General features: G+C 33.5%; 1 protein-coding gene across 1 annotated transcript; it reads left to right on the forward strand.

Annotated features, from left to right (window-relative positions):
- The first annotated feature begins 2,233 nt into the window (after window positions 1-2,233).
- LOC109172153 lies at window positions 2,234-4,742 on the forward strand. The gene is made up of 5 exons (XM_019321303.1): window positions 2,234-2,903; window positions 3,060-3,278; window positions 3,468-3,560; window positions 3,983-4,084; window positions 4,350-4,742. Exons 1-5 carry the CDS (start codon window positions 2,355-2,357, stop codon window positions 4,551-4,553), a joined length of 1,167 nt encoding a protein of 388 aa, XP_019176848.1. The 5' UTR covers window positions 2,234-2,354; the 3' UTR covers window positions 4,554-4,742.
- The last annotated feature ends 17,242 nt before the right edge of the window (window positions 4,743-21,984 follow it).

Here is a 21,984-nt window from a genome sequence, read left to right on the forward strand (position 1 = left end):
AATTTCTATAACTGAGTTGCTAGACAACGAATTAATTAGCCCAATTAATACAAATTATAAACACTGATATATAAAATATATACCGTTACAGCAACGAATGCGTATATCTACACGTTAGCTATTAATTGAGAAATTATTTACTTGAATTCAAGCATTGATAACATCAGAAAACATAATCGGTGCAACTCAATTCTTCAATTATATTATATAATATTCGATGCTATAATTTATACAATTGTATATCAATCTAAATATTTTTAAAATATTATAACAAATTCATTCCGTGCAACGCACGGGCACAAATACTAGTATATACTAATCAAAAGAAATTTATATTAAAAAAAGGAATAAGGTTCAAATTGGCCATTGAACGTAACCTGAAAATGCAATTAGGCCACTGAACGAACAAAAAGTGCAATTAGGCCACTGAACACTCCAAAAACGTGCAATTAGGCCACTGAACTCTCCAAACGTATGCAATTTCACCGGATAGCAGGTTACCATCAATTTTAGCAGGTTATCTGCTTACGTGGCAGCTGAGTTGGCATTTTTAATAATTTTTAAATAATTTTTAATAATTAATTTTAATAATAAATTTTATAAAAAATTGAAAAAAAATTAAATAAAAAATAAAATAAAGTCGTTTTTATTTTTTTAAAATTTTTTAAATAAAAATATTATTAAAATTTATTAAAAATGCCAACTCAGCTGCCACGTAAGCAGATAACCTGCTAAAATTGAGGATAACCTGTTATCATGTGAAATTGCACATTTTTGGAGTGTTCAGTGGCCTAATTGCACTTTTTTTTTTTTTTTTTTTTTCGTTCAGTGGCCTAATTGCATTTTCAGGTTACGTTCAGTGGCCAATTTGAACCTTATTCCTAAAAAAAAAAACTTGTACAAAAGTTATTATTAAATTTATTAAGAAATAAATAATCATTTACACAATTATACCCATGTTACCATTCCAAATGGGTGGCCACATTATCGAAATACAATGGTGAAGACATTGATTCTTTAGGCTGAAAAAAATTAAGAAAATATAGAACATATACTACATTGTAAAGAATCATGAGAGTTTCAAATAATAATAATAATAATAATAATAATAATAATAATAATAATAACAACAACAACAACAACAACAACAACAACAACAACAACAACAACAACAACAATAATAATAATAATAATAATAATAATAATAATAATTTGCAATATTTTACATAGAGAAACATCTCTCAATTATAAAAGAATAATAAAAATTATGTATGATATTCGTACACAAATAAATAAATAAATCAGTTTTTGCATTAATATATAAAACAAGTAAATAAAAAAAATAAGAATTGGATCTTCCACAATAGAGAATTGACCCCAAAAAAAGTGACAATAGGCATCCTTAGTGTTTTTTTAAAGAAAAATATTTCATGTACTTCCAAAAACATACACTCAATTTTTACTCACACTTGTGTTTAAATTTGATTGGAGAAAGAAAAAAAGAATGAATAAATATCATCACCCCCTACTAAATTAAGCAATCAAGCCATGCCATGTCACAGAGAGTAAAAAATGACAATAGAGTTTGGGATTAATGTAGAATTACTATTTTTTTTTAAACGATGCGTAAAGGCATCTAAAATCACATGGCAATTATATAATTCTTTCAAAACAATGTTACGCTTCTGTAATTAAAAAATACAGACTGCAGACATGTAAAGTCATACAGAGATTTTGAACTTATTGGACGTATGTGGTAAAAGTCGCAAAAAAAAAAGTTCATATTATTATTATTATTATCATTATTATTATTATCAATAATAGTAAAATTTAAAGTTTGACCACAAGTTTTTTTTTAAAAAATTTTAAAACATTTAATATTTAATAAATTAATAATAATAATAATAATATTATTATTATTATTATTATTTGAATTAGACATTCAAGTCACCATAATATATTGATGTAACATTCCAACTACTTTTAGCTTGAAAGTTAACTGCAATAACAGAGATCAAATGAGGTTAATTACATGTTTTGTTTTTTTTGTTTTTTGTTTTTTTTATAAATCTAGTGTCTAATTAATTTTTTTCTAATTCAAATGTTTAATTGCACTTTCATAAATAGTTCAAAAACTTAATATAAAAAAAATCCGGATAAGGCTATTTTCGTCAATCGTCATCACAATTCCGAAAATTTAAATTTCAAACGGCGCTAAAACATCAGTCCCTTCTTCAGCGCTTCATCGTATCTTCGGACAACACATTTCTCTCTCTCTAGAAAGACAAAGAACCCTAGAAATGCTCTAATCAACTCCGAAATTCCGAACCAGAAATCTCCAAAATCATAAATAAATGGCTTCAATCAAGCCCTCATTATCTGCATCTCGCTACGCCGCTGCCAACTCTTCGTTGGAGCCCCGATCATCCGCAAGACCCGACCCATCTTCCTCCGCGGAGCTCACCCCGAAACCCCATATTCTCCGCCGCCCCATTTCCCGCGACTCCTCCTCACGCGCCGTCGTCCCTGCCAATACTACCAAGAGCAAGAGCAGCACACATAACTCCAGTTTTAGCGCAATGGTGAAGAAGCTAATGGACCAGAAATCGAGCTCGGCGCTGGTGAAGCAGAAGCAGGAATTCCACAAACTGGCTATACCGATCGAGGATTCGAAGAAGACGGCGAGGAAAGGGACGGGTTTGGGCGCTCTGCACAAGAAGTTGTTCAAAGGGACGGCAAGGAGAGAAGAGGGGAGTGATAGCAAGGCGTTGACGGAGATTAAAGGGAATGCTCGGACATTGGCTATGGTGCTGAGGAGCGAGAGGGAGCTCTTGAGTATGAACAAGGAGCAGGAGAATCAGATTTCTGAGCTTAAGTTGATGCTTGAGGATAAAAACAGAGAGGTATTGGACACATTAACACCAAAATGGTTCAATACTTTAGTATTTGTAGAATGTGGTTCAGTGGTTTAAGTCACTTGTGCTCTTGTTTTGCTTTTTGTATAAACTACTTAATTGAAAATTATCACCTTCTCAATAAATGATAACCTATATATGTAGATTGAGAAGCTGAAAGATTTGTGCTTGAAGCAAAGAGAAGATATAAAGTCCTTGAAGAATGCCATACTTTTCCCAGATGTTATGAATTCACAAGTCCAGGGAACTTTGGAGAATCAGAGCTCAGAACTCAAGCAGGCAAGACAACTTATACCAAGTCTACAAAGGCAGGTGACTTCTCTTACTGGCCAGCTGCAATGCCTTGCTGAAGATCTCGCAGAGGTATCACTCATATTATTATTGCTTAAATCACCTTAGTCTTACAAGCAAACGATATTGAATTTGCCAGACTAGCAATACTCAATAGATAAGGTTACATGATTCTTTCTTCTCCATTCTCCCCGTGAAATATGTTTGTTCTTTTAAACTAGCCCTGGGTTTTGATTGCTGATATTATATTCTACTCTACAGGTGAAGGCAAAGAAGTACTCAGTTAGAGGGTTCAACGAAGTCAGTTCTCCAGGCACACCTGAATATGACCAAGAAGAGGCAACTAATTCTCTGGTATAGGCATCTATATAGAATATATAATTTCTATGCAATGTTTCAGGCAATAAATTTAAAATATTTATATTAACTGGAAGCTGGAGAAGCTTATTAGTTAAAGTTTTCAAACGATCCCAAGTACCGATACCCCTTGAGAAATGTGTTGCAATTGTTTTTACAACCCAAGTTTTTGATCCTTGAATTTGGTTTTGGACGTATCTGGAGGCAAGTTGTATACTCCTTAATCCTATCTTGCTTTTGGATCAAGTGGGCGATGAGCGATCCCCATTTATCAAAAACCGGAACACTCCCTACTACAGAAAATTCTGCAATTTCATTGTTTATATTGCAATACATCTATCTTGAACTATGTAATGCAGGCCTAATAGGTGAATTTCAATTCACATTTTTATTCTGTTTTTGATATGTGATCCTACCAGGAGTTCAGTTATGGAGATCAGACAACACCAGGCAGTCCAGATGATATGTTTCTCAAGGATTTGAACCCCTGCTTAACACCTTATGCCAAGACAAAGTCTAAGGTAATCTTTTTTCATAATCCACACCTTGTGCTCAATGACACCTCTGTGGCTCTCTTTGAGAGAAGGTTACAGGATCGATCCCCGATGGTGGGGTATTGACTCTTTGAGCTGTAACAAATAGAGAAAGTATAGAACAAATACTCTATTGTGCATATATACTCCCACAAATTAATCTACTAAAGCCTTAAAGTCTTGTTTTTGGTGCACTCTTTATCACCTCTTGTCAAGAAAACCGAAGATGAATCCTTGAGCACATTTCTTGCAGGAATTTGATTCATTTGTTTCCCAAGACGAGCAAAATCTTCCCAGAAAGAATAGCACAATCCACCGCAACACTAGCTACACCTCTTGCGTGAGGAAGGTATCAAAGAGTTCAGATTGTTGCCAGTGTTCCAAGTCGGGGAACAAACTTGCTCGCAGATCTGATGAATGTAAACTTACATATGGAAAGATGAAGCACAAGTTGTAAACTTTTTTTAGTCTTCTAGGCTCTCTTGTTCTGCATTTTATGTCAGATTGGAGTCCCCTCCAATATCCAGATTGAACATTATCTGGTGATTTCTGTGTAAGTTCCATTGACAGGCCTATATGATGATCATCTTCATCTGATGTAGGTATTGCTGAGAGCTTAATCATTTCATCATCTCAATTTCTCCAACTAGTATAAAGATTCAAATGCTCTTTTACTTAATAAAGGTATGTGAGAGTAATGCTGTTCCATTAAGGTCACTTTTTCTTCCAAGTGACATGGAATTTTAAAAATTCGAATTCTTCGAATTTATAAGGATTTGAATTTTTTTTTTCCTACCAACTAAGAACAATCTCAATAGAGGCTTTTTTTTTTTTTTTTTTTTTTTTTGGGGGGGGGGGGGGGGGGGCGGGGGCATGTGCCTGTTAGGTACTACAAGTGGTTGTCAATTGGCGTCTATTTTTTCTTACTGGTTTTTTTTTTTTTTTTTTTTTTTTTTTTTTTTGGAAAATATATGTAGTAGACATTAAAATTTTTGTTATGTCATGATTTAATTGATGGAAGTAAAAGAGGAAAAAAAATTTTGGTTCATATTTTATTTTTTAATGAATCAAAGTAAGGAATAAAATGCAGTAGAAAATGTAAGTATAAGTATATATATATATATATATATATATATATATATATATATATATATATATATATATATACTAATTTTTTACGCGCATTGCGCGATTGGGATAATGCCCAATGTTTTTTTTTTTTTTTTTTTTAAATAAGTACTTTAAAGTATATTAAGGCAAGATTATATTGAAATTGTTCATGCATAGATAATTGAAGGTTGAATTTGCGTATTTAAATAGGTAATTCTTCTCCCAAAGGTTGAGTCCCCTGCCCCAAGGGCCCCCCACACTCTGACCCGACAGAGGATTGTAGGAAGCTGTAAATCACGATGACTCAATGGTTCAGCAGACAAGACCAAATGCCGGTGCGAACAAGGAATCTGCCCACTTTGGACATAATTCCCGCACTGCCGCCGCCGAGGTTCAAACCTTGGTCTCTTCTCCCAAATACTGCCCACTAAACCATTGAGCTAAGCCCGTGCGGGTTAAATAGGTAATTCTAAGTTTACAAATGCAAGATAATATAGTCAAGATTGATTATAATTGTCAATAAAATAATTGTATAGGTATGGTTGAAACCAAATACGGGACATAAGGGAGAACAAATAAAAATTAGGGAATAAAATATTAAATATATACTAATATTGTTTGAGGAGATTTCGACATTAGGATTTGTGGTTAAGTTCTATTAAGACTTTAATATTAGAATTAGATTAATGGTGTAATTATAATTCTATATTAGACGTTAATATTATAATTAGACTAACGGTGAATTAACGGTATTTAACGGAAAAGTTAAATGGATAATCATATAATTAAGGATAAATTAGAAAAATTTTTAAAAAAATTAAAACCTGAACAATTTGAACCATTCATTTGATTTAATAATTTGGCGGTCATTTTTTCTACCCAATGTTAATAATTAAATAAATTCGTTGGTCAAATCCGCTAATATAATCCGCGTGCTAACTGCTGATTGTCAAACAAGGACATTGCAAGGTAGTTCTCACTTCAATTTGTTGTGTGATTTGAATACTCTCTTTGTCACAAAATCTCTCAAGTAGTTAATATGGTTGACTTTATTAATTATATATTTTTTTAATTTTTCATGGTATTAATAAAATACTTGGTAAATAAATATATAGCATTATTTTGTATTATAACTTTGATATTTAATTAGAAAAATAGTGCACAAAAAAGATAATAGACAATGTAATGAATATAATCAATTGATGAATTTGAATGTAAAAATTTTTACATTTGAGAAAAATAAAGACAATATAACTAATGAAAATATTTCTCTTAATTAATTTATTGATAATGAATAATTTTTTTTCACTGAATTAAGACATTGTAAGGACAATGTAGCGAATATAATCAATTAATAAATTTGAATATAAAGAATTTTTATATTGTAGAAAAATAAAGACAATATAACTAATACAATTATTTCTCTTATTTAATTTATTGATAATGAATAATTTTTTTTTGAATAAAGGCATTGTGGACACATAATTCTAAATTAAAGAAATGCATATCTATAATTTTTTGTTGTAGCTACTAAATTATTATTTATATAATTTAATAAGAGTAAAATAGAGTACTAATTATGCCAACTTTGATTGAGATGAGGTTCGAACCTAAGACTTTTTTTTTTTATTATTATTGAAATCAATGAGTAAGTTAACGGTGAACTAACGGCAATTCTTAAAATTTTAACGGAATTAGTAACGGTGTGTGGGTATTTTAGAAAATTTTAGTGTAAAATTTAAATCTTATCAATCTTTTAATCAATCTGAGCCATTCATTTGATTAAAATCTGTGACCGCCATTTTTTCTACTCATTATAGGCCTAACTCTCTTGGGCTCTTATTAGTATAAGTAGATATAGTAGATAGTAGATATATATATATATATATATATTTTGGGTGCAACAGTCCAACTTGACAAGGAGTGTCACATAAAACTCTAAAAAACTCACCGCAAAATTAATTTGCCTTCGACCCGTGTCCACAATACCAAAATTTGCCTTGGACCCGTGTCCACAATACCAAAATGACGTCGTTTTCAGGAAAAACGCGTCATTCTAGTTTAAAAAAAAAATTTTGATTTTGTCTCGCCGTTAACGGCGTTATTCGTTTGTGCCATTATGAATGTACAATTATGGGATTATGAATGTACAGTTATGGAATTATGAATGTAAGTTATAAAATTATGAACACAGAGCTCTGACATTATGAACTTACAATTATGAATATATAGTGATAAAATTATGAACATAGAGCTCTAAAATTGTGAACATGGAGCTTCGAAAATTATGATTTTACAGTTATTGAATTATGAATGTACAGTTACGGAATTATGAATGTACAGTTATGCAATTATGAATGTACAGTTATTGAATTATGAACACAGAGCTCTGACATTATGAACTTACAATATGAACATATAGTAATAAAATTATGAACATAGAGCTCTAAAATTGTGAACATAGAGCTTCGAAAATTATGAAGTTACAGTTATTGAATTATGAATGTACAGTTACGGAATTATGAATGTACAGTTATGGAAGTATGAATGTACAATTATGGAATTATGAACATTGAGCTCTGACATTATGAACTTACAATTATGAACATATAGTAATAAAATTATGAACATATACTCCTATAACGAAGAAGTCTGAAATTAAAAAAAAAAAAGTGGAAGATAACAGTGCTACTAACGGCACTGTTACTCGTGTCCAGCATGCATGCTGGACACAGGTCCATAGCATAACGATTGAAAACTCACCTAATGGGTTGGGATAATGAAAATTTATATTTAGGTTGTGTTTGCAAGCTCGGAAAACGACTTTTGGAAAATAAGTTGTATAATTAAACATTTTAATTGTTTTATTTAGAATATAAAAATATGTATAATAATTATAATAATAAAATAACAATTTTAAATGTAATAAAAAAATAATTAATAATATTTTCAATAAAAATAATGTTATTTATTAAAAAAAAAAAAACCCTCTACAACAATGGTTTCTGCTTTGGTTTTCAATGTCAGAAACCAATGCGGTTTTTGGCTTTTGAAACCAGACTGGTTTTTTCATCTTTCTGGTTGTGGGTTTTTATCCCCACTGTCGGAAACCATTTCCGGTGGCCGATGTTTGTTAGATTAGCCATTGGAGATGAAAAAAAATTCAAAACTAAAAAAAAAAAATAGTAAAAGAGAAAGAGAAATACCTTGTTGGTTGATAGAATAAGGAATTTGTGAGAAGAAAATGAAAAAGAATTGAGAGAAGAAGAAAATGAAGAAGGTTTGAGAGAAAGAAGAAAATGAAGAAGGGATTTGGGAGAAAAAAGTGAAGAAAGTTTGAGATAAAGAAGGTTGAGTGCAAAGTGATTTTTTTTTTTTTTTTTGGATAATTTTCTTTGCTGATTTTATTTCTCAGAAGTTTATTTCTTGAAATTTTATTTTTCGAAACTTTACTTTCCAGATGATGTTTACTTCTCGGACTTTACTTTTCGGAGCAAGTTTACTTTTCGTATTAACTCTTCTTAGTTGGCATGCTTATTTACATAAGCTTTCACATGCATGCAATCATGACTCCTATGTGCAATTGACTGGGTATTAATTCAAAATTGAATTATTATTTTGTTTTATAAATTCTATATCAATCTTGGAAGAATTACTATTATCAACTAATTATGGTAATCCTCCTTTGACTAAATTTAAGATGTCAAAATATCAAATCAATATGACTTAGTGCAATTATGTGTCATATCAGGAGTGATATGCTCTTTTATAAAAATGATCTATGACTTATGTCATATATTATATGATTGGTTTAGATGCTATTGATTTGAAAGATAGAAGCAAATGATATCAAATCAGTTTGTCCTAAGCAAACGAAGGAGTGAATTATATCATGTTAATTTGCACAACGTAAACTAGTGGGTGAAACTAATGGTGTTTTCTCTTTGGAAAGTTGAGGACAAAGATTTATGGAAATTTTGAAGATCTATTTTTATTTGATAGCTTCCCAAATTCCATATAATTGTTGTGTACCTTTATAATTTCGTTTGATATAATATGCTTTCATATCTGATTATATATGCATATAGTTTTGGGTACTTCATATGTTACAATATATTTTTAAAAGCTTTAAAGACCTTGATGACTTTTTAGTATACATGAGCTAGTGGGTTGCATTGGGCAAATTTTTTGGTGAGTCAGATTTATATTTATCACAGAGTAACCTCATTTATACAAGTGCATATTTTATGAGGCCTGTATGAAAGATATTTTCTTGTTGGGGACAATCAATTTTGTATAATTTTATTTTTTGTCCAAACCTGACCTTGGATATCACAATTATTCTCCCTAACACTTAGTACGTGGTATAAGATCAAACATTTTTCTCTCTGTGTTTTATTAGCAATGTGCAGTTCCCTTATATCACCATCATTGCGTACCTCTAAGGGCTATCAAAACCTCTGTCTGTTCCCATGATAGGAGATCAATATATAATTAGGTATGCTGATTGCACACTTGATGAAGATCATTTCATGGCATTAGGGGGAGATAAGACACTCAAACTTAATAGAATGCTGAGAAATTTCGTGGAATGATTGATGAAAAAGATCTTCAGTATTTAACTTCATTTATTAGGTAGGTTGAATTAAAGTTAAGAAGATAGTTAATCTGCCAATATATATATTGATCATAAAAGAAGTGACTAGCACCTATATACATTCCCCAACTTGGACTGTATGTATCTACTGATGCTTCGTGACGCTAGAAGCGTAGGAGACATATCAAAGTAAAAGATAATAAGAATTTACAGAAAAACTAAATCTAGTAGAAAATTTCGTCACTTTTGAAATCTCTTAAAGAGCTATGTTCAGAAGACGTTTGTCTAGAAGGTGAAAGCCTTAGTAAATTTATAGGTGCACAAAATAATCATAATATTGAGATGCGGAACGACTAGTCCTGAACATTTTTGAAAAATGGTTAAAATCTAGTTGATTTTGAACGTGTCCTGAATTTTTATGAATATGTGAGGAATTTATGAAAAATAATATTATTATCTACAACATAATTGCCTTTATAAATTGCTCTCATTATATGATAATATGGTTCCAGAGCTTGACTATTTGATGTATAAAGGAGCAATTACGACATTGTAAACACAAAAAATATCGAAATTGTATAATATTCACAAAATCTGTTTACAGTGTGTGTAGTTCAACATGCAGGTACAAAGTCTCTGTGTAGTCCTCTGATTCTTCACTAACGTTATCTACTGGAGTGCCTCTGAGATTCAAATAGCATAGCCTCCGGGAATCAAGTGGCGCGTGCCTCCGGGATTCAAACGGCGTAGCTTCCGGGGTTCAAGTGGCGTGATCTTCAACAACAAACGTCAAGCTTCGGAGCAATCAACTCTGCAAAGCATCAAATTAAAGTACCTGCAATGACTTCAAGTTGCCTTCAAAAGGCTTCAAGGTCTTTAAAGTACCTACAAAATGTCTTTAAGTTGCTTCAAGATCTTCAAAACCTGCAAAAAATGCCTTCAAATCCTCAAGCCTTCAAGTTGTCAAGCGTTCTTCAATGCCTTCAAGCTCTCAAGTCTTCAAGTTGTTTTCAATGTATTTGAGGTGTGATTTAAAGAATGAAATTGAAGCTCTATTTATAGTGAAGTTTGTAACTAAAATCCCTCAACAAACTCCACTAATATTTATTAAATTAAATTAATTAATTATCTACTAAAATGAACCTTGTCAAAATCAAGTCTAGGTTCGTTATTCTATCATCTAATTCAAATTCAAATTAAATTATAATTATCTAATTTAAATATAATAAAATCATATTATATTTAAATTATAATTATAATTATAATTCAATTATGAAATGGGCTTGGACCAATTAATTAATTAATTCAATAGCCCAAATCAAATTTACTTAGACTAATTAAATTAATTTAATTATCATAGCCCAATTAATTAAATTGGACTAATAATCAACCCCAAAATTGGGCTCAATAATGATTTAATTCGTCCACTTGTCAACTTCAAATTTTCCGTGTCTACAAATTGCCCCCTCGAGACCTTCTTGGACATGCCACTTGAGAGCATACAATGCTTAAAAGTATGTAGTGCATGGAAGTCTCGAAACGATAAGGTCATTTCAACTCGTGCCAAGGAGCCTTGTGGGATATGAGGCAGTTTCAACTCGTGTCGGGGAGCCTTGAAGTAGTATGAGGCAGTTTCAACTCGTGACGGGGAGTCTTGAAGGAATATGAGGCAGTTTCGACTCGTGCCGGGGAGTCTTGAATATGATGCGTTTTCAATTCACATTGAGGAAGCTTGAAGAATATTTCCTCCATCACATATTGTGGTATAATGTGCTGAGTCACATTCTTCTCTAGCATATGGATTGATTAGAGGAATTTTCATCTTCACTCCTTGGTTAGTTGGAGTAATATGGAACCACTTCGGCACGTAATCCGCCAATGTGACTGGAACTCGTGCTTTTATATGGTGGCTGCAAGTCCTCCCATCAATAGGGCCCTTTAACATTTTCTTCTTAACCCACCTTTTCATAGCTTGCTTAGGCGGCCCTGTTGCAGCACAAATGTGGTGTTGCTTAGCATGCTTAATACCAAGTCGAGTACCATACTCGGGTTTGGTATCATAGGACTTGATGTTAAGAGGGAATATACACTTGTGTCGTTTCCCTTTAATCTTCACATTGTTCCTCTCAATGAGTAGCGAAGTAAATTTACTACATGAGATGGAAACTTGATTATCGCTTGCTGTGACATTTGCAAGTTCAATTCTCCCATCTCGAGCTAACTCCATTACTTTATCCTTAAAGACAAAGCAATTTTCAATTGGATGTCCGACAAGTCTATGAAACTTGCAATAACTCGGATGATCCACCATTGATGCCTCGTGTGGTCGCCTCACTTATGCCAAATCAACGTGATTTTGTTTCAATAGCTCATCAAACATATGTGGAACATCAGAATCCAAGAATGGATACTGCTTGTTTTGTCTTTCCCTGAAAGAGAGCCTTCTACTACCTCGTAATGATCTAGAAGCATCCTTAGACTCACCAGTAGCTTCAGTGAATATCCTAGCTGGTTGAATATTCACATGCATAGCGTCCATGCTTTCATATTTCTTAAAGGCCTTGCCGCCATTTTCAACGTCATCATGACTCTTGCCCCCATTGTAGAAGCTTTGAATGGGTATGTTTTGTCCACCATTAGCTGTTATGCTTAACTCCATATCGTGGGCGCGACTAGATAATTCCTCAAAAGTCTTAGGCTTGAGCCCTTGGAGGATGTAGGAGAGCTCGAAGTGCATGCCTTGGATACACATTTCTATCGCGGAGCTCTGTGATATCTTTTCCTTGCAATTCAAGCATAACTCCCTCCATCTTTCAATGTAAGCGGCCGAGCTTTCACCATTCCTTTGGCGAGTGGTGGTGAGTTCTAAGAAGCTAACGGTTCTTCTTGTGCTGTAGAAGCGGGTCAAGAACTCGTGCTCCATGTCCTGCCAGCTATCAATTCAACTAGGCTCCAAGTCAGTGTACCAATTGAAGGCAGTACCCTTCAAAGAGCGGACGAACTGCTTGACAAGAAGATATCCATATGCCCCAGCGTCGTTGCATGTTTCCACGAAGTGGGTGATGTGTTGTCTTGGATTGCCTTTCCCATCGAATTGTTGAAATGCTGGAGGTTGATATCCATTGGGCATCTTCAAATCCTCTATCCTTTGGGTGTAAGGCTTGGTGTAAGTGTATGAAGGTTTTCCCCCCTCGATCTTTCCTTTGATAGCTCCCATGATGAACTCATTAAGCCGATCTACAGGTATCATGCCCCCTGTGACTGGAATGCTCCTGTCCAAACTTGGTATGTGCGAAGTTGATTCCTCGTGCACTGTAGTCCGCCCAATGAAAGTTGGTGAGTGCAATGCATCTTCTCCTTGAACCTCAGGTTGTTTCCCAAGAGCCCGGCTAGTTTCACCATTCCTTGTGCTCTCGACCTTTTCAGCTAAGTCGTTGATTCTCTTTTCTTGGTTTTGAAGGAGGGTGGTGATCCCTTCAAGCGCCTTAGTGATGCTTGCAAGCTGGTCCTCTATAGTTTTCGCGCTTGTTGTCATAGCCGGCATGCCTGTATAGATGCGTGACCATTCTGGCGCGACCTTCCACATGTTAGACGACGGCGATGTCGGTGACGAGCCTCCGATTTTAGCATTTCCTTTTGGGGATGTTGGACTCCTATTATCATCAGCTCCTTTCAAAGATGTTGGATTCTCGCTATCGGCTGCTTCTTTCGGAGATGTTGGACTCTCGCTACCAGCTGCTCCTTTTGGGGTAGCTGACTTCTCGCTATTAGCCGCTCCTTTTGAGGTAGATGACTTCTCGCTATTCGCCGCTTCTTTCGGAGATGTCGGCATCCCGCTATCAACTGCTACTTCTGAAGAAGTCGGCGTCCCGCTGCCAGCTGCTCCATTCGAAGAAGCCAGCCTCTCGCTATCGGTTGCTCCTTTCGAAGATGGTGGACCTGCAACATAGATAGACTTCCTCTGGACGATAGGGGTCGTTTCGAGTCTTTGAATCATACGTCGAACAATTGACTCAGGCTCTGGCGGTCGCATTCCTAAGTTCCTTGCACGGCTCCTGTTAATGGTGTTTCGGTCTCTCGGCTAGCTTCAGAACCAGTTGTTGATGAAGACTTGGAACTAGCGGCTTGGGCATAAGACTTCTTGAACATCGAGCTTCTTGACGCCATTCCGATTGCTAGTAGAGTTGCTTGCTGATGTAGATCGATAGTGAAGAGATGAGAGGCATAGCGGTCCCACTGGGCGTGCCAAAATCTGTAAACACAAAAAATATCGAAATTGTATATATTCACAAAATCTGTTTACAGTGTGTGTAGTTCAACATGCAGGTACAAAGTCTCTGTGTAGTCCTCTGATTCTTCACTAACGTTATCTACTGGAGTGCCTCCGGGATTCAAATAGCGTAGCCTCCGAGATTCAAGTGGCGCGTGCCTCCGGGATTCAAACGGAGTAGCTTCCGGGGTTCAATTGGCGTGATCTTCAACAACAAAAGTCAATCTTCGGAGCAATCAACTCTGAAAAGCATCAAATTAAAGTACCTGCAGGCTTTAAGTTGCCTTCAAAAGGCTTCAAAGTCTTCAAAGTACCTACAAAATGGCTTTAAGTTGCTTCAAGATCTTCAAAACCTGCAAAAAATGCCTTCAAATCCTCAAGCCTTCAAGTTGTCAAGCGTTCTTCAATGCCTTCAAGCTCTCAAGTCTTCAAGTTGTTTTCAATGTATTTGAGGTGTGATTTAAAGAATGAAATTGAGGCTCTATTTATAGTGGAGTTTGTAACTAAAATCCCTCAACAAACTCCACTAATATTTATTAAATTAAATTAATTAATTATCTACTAAAATGAACCTTGTCAAAATCAAGTCTAGGTTCATTATTCTATCATCTAATTCAAATTCAAATTAAATTATAATTATCTAATTCAAATATAATAAAATCATATAATATTTAAATTATAATTATAATTATAATTCAAATATGAAATGGGCTTGGACCAATTAATTAATTAATTCAATAGCACAAATCAAATTTACTTAGACTAATTAAATTAATTTAATTATCATAGTCCAATTAATTAAATTGGACTAACAATCAACCCCGAAATTGAGCTCAGTAATGATTTAATTCGTCCACTTTTCGGCTTCAAATTTTCCGTGTCTACAAACATATACAACTCAGCTCGCTTAAATTGTATTCTTTATAACACGTGCATCATTTAATGTTAACATTATAGGTTGCAAATGAGTGTTTGTACGGAAGATAAATACAAATAATGAGGTGACATAATATAAAGCGAGACTAGTAGCTTAATTGTTTAAGGGTTTACGTAGAGACCCTAAAATGATTTTGATCAAATGTACTTTCCCACAATAGATTGCATTACGTTATGCATGCTAATTAACCTCATTGGCAGTGAATAATATATTTAGATATGTAGTATATCTTTGAAGAAATTTTATACACTAGTTAGCCTACCTTGAAAATGTCTTAGAAATATTTTTATATGGATAAGTATAATTTACTTATCACACTAATGGTTCCCATTCTCTTTAGGCAGATAAGGAACCACTTTGGATTAAGAAAGTGTGAGGAGTTTATATTTTGGTGTTAGAAGTCCATTACTTCATTGCCATTTGAGCACTATTGTAAGACCAGGAGTCCATATTTTGGGATTGGAAGTTCACTACTTTATTAGCATTATTATAAGACCAAGTGTTCGTATTTTGGGACTGGAAGTCCGTTACTTCATTGTCATTGGGACACTATTGTAGGACCAGGAGCTCCATAATCGCATCATGCTTGATATGGCATTTGCGATGAACATGCTAGCAACATTTAGTGCTTCTTCTACAATGAAAACATTAGAAAAGTGTTGAACATATCCTCCGATATCTTTGACGTGCAAAAAACTTTGACATATTTTATGTAAGAAACCTATACATGGTTTATGGTGGGTTACTTGGACACTAACTATTTTGTTTGATCTCTATAATGCAATGTTTCAAACTGGTTATGCTATGAATTACCTCTCCAATGTCTTATATGAGGACAAATAACGATTGTGTTACACAATCAAGTAGTTGATTTGTTAAGAGGAACTTTACAAAACATATTGCACATAAGTTCTTTTACCCACATGAACTCTAAAAGAGTAATAAAATTATTGTTGAGAAAGTTTGCCTTAGTGAACAATATGATAGATATGTTCACTAAGTCCTTGCCTAGCTACATCCACTTTTAAGTAATATGTTTATAATATTGGGATGTATAGGCTTGGAAGATTGTTGTCTTTAGGGGGGGGGGGGGGGGGGGGGGGTGGAGAATAGGCTGGAATGGACAATCTTGAAGACTCTTAAAATCCCGAAGACTATGCTCCGAAAGCATACGGTTGTACCATTTTTCCCTTAACTAAGTGTTTTTTTTTCACTGAGTTTTCTTAGACTAAGGTTTTTAATGAGGCAATCGGTGCAACTCATGATTTAACATACTTCGTGTACTCTTTTTCTCGTCTAGGTTTTTTCTCATTGAATTTTCTAGCGAGGTTTTTAACGATGCATGAATGTAGTTAAGTAATGGCCAATGTAAAGTGTTATAAATATTCATCATGATGACCATTATTTCTTCAATTTCTTCATCTTCCTTATTAATGCTATATGTTGTAGGTTATCACTTTGTATTTATATATAAAGAATTTGATCAATGGAATGAATGAGGTTTATGAGTTCTTACACTTTCTAGTTTTATTTTACTTTTAAAGTGAGCTAAAGAAGGCCAAAATTACAACATAATTCACATAATCATAATAAATCCACATTGATCCAAAACTTATTCAAACATTTGATTTAAAAAAACACTATAAATAATATTACCCACTAATGGTAAAAAAACAAAAAAGAATGCAAAAAGTAAAATTGCAATTAATAGACGTAATGATCGAATAATATTATAAATATATGAAATTTGTAGACGAACAAATTCAAAAGAATTTTAAAAATAAGATTTTCAAAATCATAATCAAAATAATTATGTCATTGACCAAAAATGAAACAACAGCTAATTGTCATAAATACACGCTTTTCCAAAATTTGGTACAAAAACACTCCATAATAATAAATAGAGTTAATACTCGATTATTAGGATTTCACCATTTTGGTACTAGTACGTGCCTGTTTGGTTCATTGTAATTTAGCTGTAGTTAAATTGAAATTCAATGGAGACCTCAAATTACGTTGTTTGGTTGAAGGGAATTGCAATTCCCTCATTTTGTCGGATTGCAATTCATGGGTGTACTCATGAATTGGAATTCAATGGAGGCCTCAATTACGTTGTTTGGTTGAAGGGAATTGCAATTCCCTCCTTTTGTCGGATTGCAATTCATGGGTGTATCCATGAATTGCAATCCAATGAATGTGAGGAAATGAAAAATAGATGAAATGACACTAGTACCCTTGATTATTATTACTATTAATATTATTATTACACAAGTGTATTTTAGTCTTTATACCACTTCTTTCCTTCTCAATTCCAATAATTCTATTTCTCTCTACCTAACAACGTAATTTGAATTCCTACCTTATTCTTTTCCCACCGAATTATAATTCGTTTTTCCCCTAATTCATTCCTTCCAACCAAACGCCAATCGTAAATTGAATACTAACATAAATTATGAAATATATGTTTAGCGAAAATATTTATGAGAAGCAATAGATAATTGTCATTACAAAAATTATGATTCTTAATCATAATATCAAAATTGTGCACCCAAAAAAGAAAAAAAAATAATCCAAAACCTAATGGTTTTGACAACGGTACAACTCTTTGGGTCATCGGTTCGAAATCAATAAACAATATTATTATACAAATACCAATTATTATTATTATTAAATTATAATAATAACAAAATAATTAATTTTTTAATTGTAACTAAATAACATTTAATAATAATAATTATTATTATTAAATGTCACACGATATCATCGCCATTACTCATTAGCATAAAATCAGGATCGACAAGTCAAAAGAATTTCAAAATTATGATTCACATAATCATAATTAATTCACGTGTCAAAGACCTTGTGATCAGGCGGCATGAAATGACTATCCCAAATAGAAAGTCATGTGTTTGAGCCTTAGTTGAGGTGATATTCACTGGTTGGACTTCAGTAAGATGAGAAAGTATATATAGATATATATTATATGTAACCGGGTCAATAGTACTCAAAAAAAAAAAAAAAAAAAAAAAATTCTACGTTGATCCATTTACGTTATTCAAAAATTTGATTTAAAAAAAAAACACATTCTATAAATAATATTACCCACTAATTGCAAAAAAAAAAAATAAAAATGCAAAAAGTAAAATTGCAATAAATAATGAGTAAATACCCAAAATGGTCCCTCGACTATAGCTAAATTCACAAATTGATTATCGACTTTCAATTTCAACCAATTAAGTCCTTAACTTTGTAATTTTAACCCAATTTGGTCCTCTGTCTATTTGACCGTTTGTTGACTGTGATTTTTGAGGATATATATGTAATTTCATGGTCCATCGTTGGTTTTTTAAGGTTTCGGTTACATTTCCAGACCGCACTATTACATTCGAATCCACTGCCGAAAGCAATCTACCAAATCCGGTCACCTTTCTTCATCTTCCATTTGGATTCAATGTAGTAGAGTTCGTACCAGAGCGAAGAAGACGATGTGTTTCCGAACCGGTGCAACGTCATCCTGGAGGCCTCCACGTGCTCCGACGAGAGCTGAAGGTTCTCCTGGAGATCGTCGATCACGGTCAACAAACGGTCAAATAGATGGAGGACCAAATCGTGTCAAAATTGCAAAGTTAAGGACTTAATTGGTTGAAATTGAAAGTCGAGGACCAATTTGTGAATTTAGCTATAGTCGAGGGACTATTTTGGGTATTTACTCATAAATAATGTAATGATGATCGAGTAATATTATAAATATGAAATATTTGGACAAGAAAATTCAAAAGAATTTTGAAAATAAGATTATCAAATTCATAATCAAAATAATTATGGGAAGACAAAACAAAGAAACGACACCTAATTGCCATAAACACATTTTTTTTCTCCAAAACTTGATACAAAAATAACTCCATAATAATAAATAATATTATGAATTTATGGTGAAATATCACATTTATGAAATTGTAATAATTAAGTAGCCATTTGTTGTGAATTGAGACGTTTCCTTAACTGAATTGTTGTATCGTTCTTGTTCCGAGGTGCAATCGATATATGTAAATAGAATAAAGTAAGGGTCTGTTTGGAAACCCAGAAAATGAATTTTGGAAAATGAGTCATTTTCCAGAAGTCATTTTTCTTTCCTGTGTTTGGCTGCACAATGAAAAACTGTCTTTTGGTGTTTGGTTCATTTTTCAGAAAATGATGGAAAACTGTCTTTTGATGTTTGGTTCATTTTTCAGAAAATGATGGAAAACTGTCTTTTGGTGTTTGGTTCATTTTCCAGAAATGAACAGAATGACATACTTAAACATTTTAATTATTATATACCGAATAATATATTTTTATTTTTGTTTGTAGAATATAACAATTTTTATTACAAATTATATGCAACATAAATTTTGATTGTATTTAATTCTAATGCCATTGCTCTCTATCTTTCTAGTACTAAAACTATTGTCACAATATGACAATTTGAAATCACAATTACATTTTAGAAACAACATAAATGCATAAATAATCAAGTCTTGAAAAGTACATTTTAACCCTCATTTTCCATTGACTAGCTAGCATTTTCCTTTGACCATTTCATTTTCAGCCTTCCTAAACATCAAAACCCGGACAAGTATCCACGGACAAGTATTAGTTTCATATAGATGACAAGATGAACAATGATATGTTTTAAGCAATAAAAGTTCATGGATTAATGTTGGGTGATTCATTGAAAAAATTCGGAGCATGTGTAAGTCAATCATATTTCAAATGTGAATCAAGTAGTGCCGCTTTAATTATCTAACATGATGAACTCCCTAGGCAAATTTAAGCAATAAAAGTTCATAGGTGCTTTTCAAATTTAGCGAAAAAATCTCAATGTGTATTAGAGCATTTAAAGCACAAATTATGCTAAGGAAACGTGTTCACCATGCGCATAGTGAACGTAGAGGTAAATCCATAATTCTTATACTGTAGATTCATAATTTTATTTTTCATTTGTTGTTAACGACGTTTCTCTCTTCGCAATCGCATTATTTCGTCTTTGCAGTACAGATATTATGAATCTACGGTACAGAAATTATGAATCTGCAGTATGGTATAGAAATTATGAATCTACAGTATAGATGTTATGAATCTACAGTATATAAATTATGAATCTACAGTATAGATGTTATGAATCTATAGTATATAAATTATGAATCTACAATTTAAAAATTATGAATCTATCCCGTGTTCACCATGCGCATGGTGAATACTGTTCCAAACATAACTATTGCATCTAAAGTCCATGGATCAATTTAAATTAATAATTGATCTTATCAATTAAAACAAACATCCATAACAATAATATACATGAGGTGGGGCACAACTTAATAGACGCATCAGCATGCAAAACAACATGACCCTAGGCAAAACTGGGTACCTTGGATGCGTTAACAAAATTCTAGCTATTATTTTAGTTCTCTCGATTAAGGATTCTGCAAGTCCATTTTGACTTTTGAGTGTGAACATGAGCAACTATGTACTCAATGCTTATTTCTTAAGCTTCATAATAATTATCGAATGCATTGGAGGTGAATTCTCTAGCATTATCTATCCTTATGTTTTGAATTAGATGGTCAGGGAAATGAGCTCTCGATTTTATAATTTGTGAGAAGAAATGAGCAAAAACTATATGTTTCTTATTGGTAATAGGCTAACATGTTATTGGGTGTCGGTGGACTTCGATCAGCTCTTGTTCGATTCGAGATGTGGTGTTGTGGCTTACCATGGTGTGATGTGGTTAAATGGTTATCACCAATTGATTTTAAGAAGGATATGCCAACCAGATAACCAAAGAACTTTGTTGTTAAACGTGCTTGACTTACAGGATGAGTGACCTACTGGGAAGTAAGCATAGTTTAACGCTAAGATCCAATAATTGGTAATAGAGTCGAGGTCACGATTGTGAATAGATGGCGAGACGGTAACTGATTCTAGTCCCGGATGGGATGAGCGTAGGTCGGGCCAAGTCCAGTCCTCGGAGGGGAATTAATGGGCGTGGAGGCTAAGGACCGAGTCAAGCATGCTGCGTAATTGAGCTTTGTGATCAAAGGTTGTGATAGGTGTTGGGAGGGAGATTGTTGGGTGTCAGCCGAGTTTAGCCCTTACTCGATTCGAGACGTGACATTGTGGCTTACCATGGAGGGATATGGTTAAATTGTTAACTTCCACCTACTTATCACCAATTAGTTTTAAGAAGGACATGACAACTAAATAACCAAAGAACTCCATGGTTAAGCGTGCTTGACATACATGAAATGTGATCTATTGGAAAGTAAGCTTAGTGCAACGTTAAGATCCAACACACGTGACCAACGACTTGAAGCATCAACGAATACCATGAAATATCTAAACGGCCCACTTGCAATACATATTGGTCCACACATATCACCTTGAACCCTTTGTAGAAAGGTTGGCAATTCTATATCAACCTTTGTTTTTTTAAGGTTGGAGTATGAACTTGCCTTGTGAGCAAGGAACACATATATAATTCTTGGACAATGACACCTTTGACTGTTTAAGTGGGTGCCCACAAGTATGTCCAAGGGTTTTGCACATCTTTGTTGTCCTTGGGTGACCCAACCGGTCATGTCAAGGCCCAAATTCATTAGTGTCAGTTAATTTTCAAGACATCGCATTACAAATCTCAAAAGGATTAATATGGACAAAATATAATCTAGAAGCTATTGCTTTGACCACTTCATGAATGTTGCTAATTCCATCCTTAGTGGAGGTAATGCAAAGATGTCGGGTTTCAATATGGAAACCATTTAACTTTATATCTATGCAGCTAAGTTGCGATTTGACCTATTACTTAATATAACATTTTCAATATTAAAACTATGCCATTTGGCAATGTAAAAAACATATTTCCAATGCCATTTATTAGTTCAATGGGACTAGAGATAATACTTATGTTTTCCCTTTCTAAAATTACACTCGTGAAA

Source organism: Ipomoea nil, unplaced genomic scaffold (assembly GCF_001879475.1).
Source record: "Ipomoea nil cultivar Tokyo-kokei standard unplaced genomic scaffold, Asagao_1.1 scaffold0415, whole genome shotgun sequence".
Classification (NCBI taxonomy): domain Eukaryota; kingdom Viridiplantae; phylum Streptophyta; class Magnoliopsida; order Solanales; family Convolvulaceae; genus Ipomoea; species Ipomoea nil.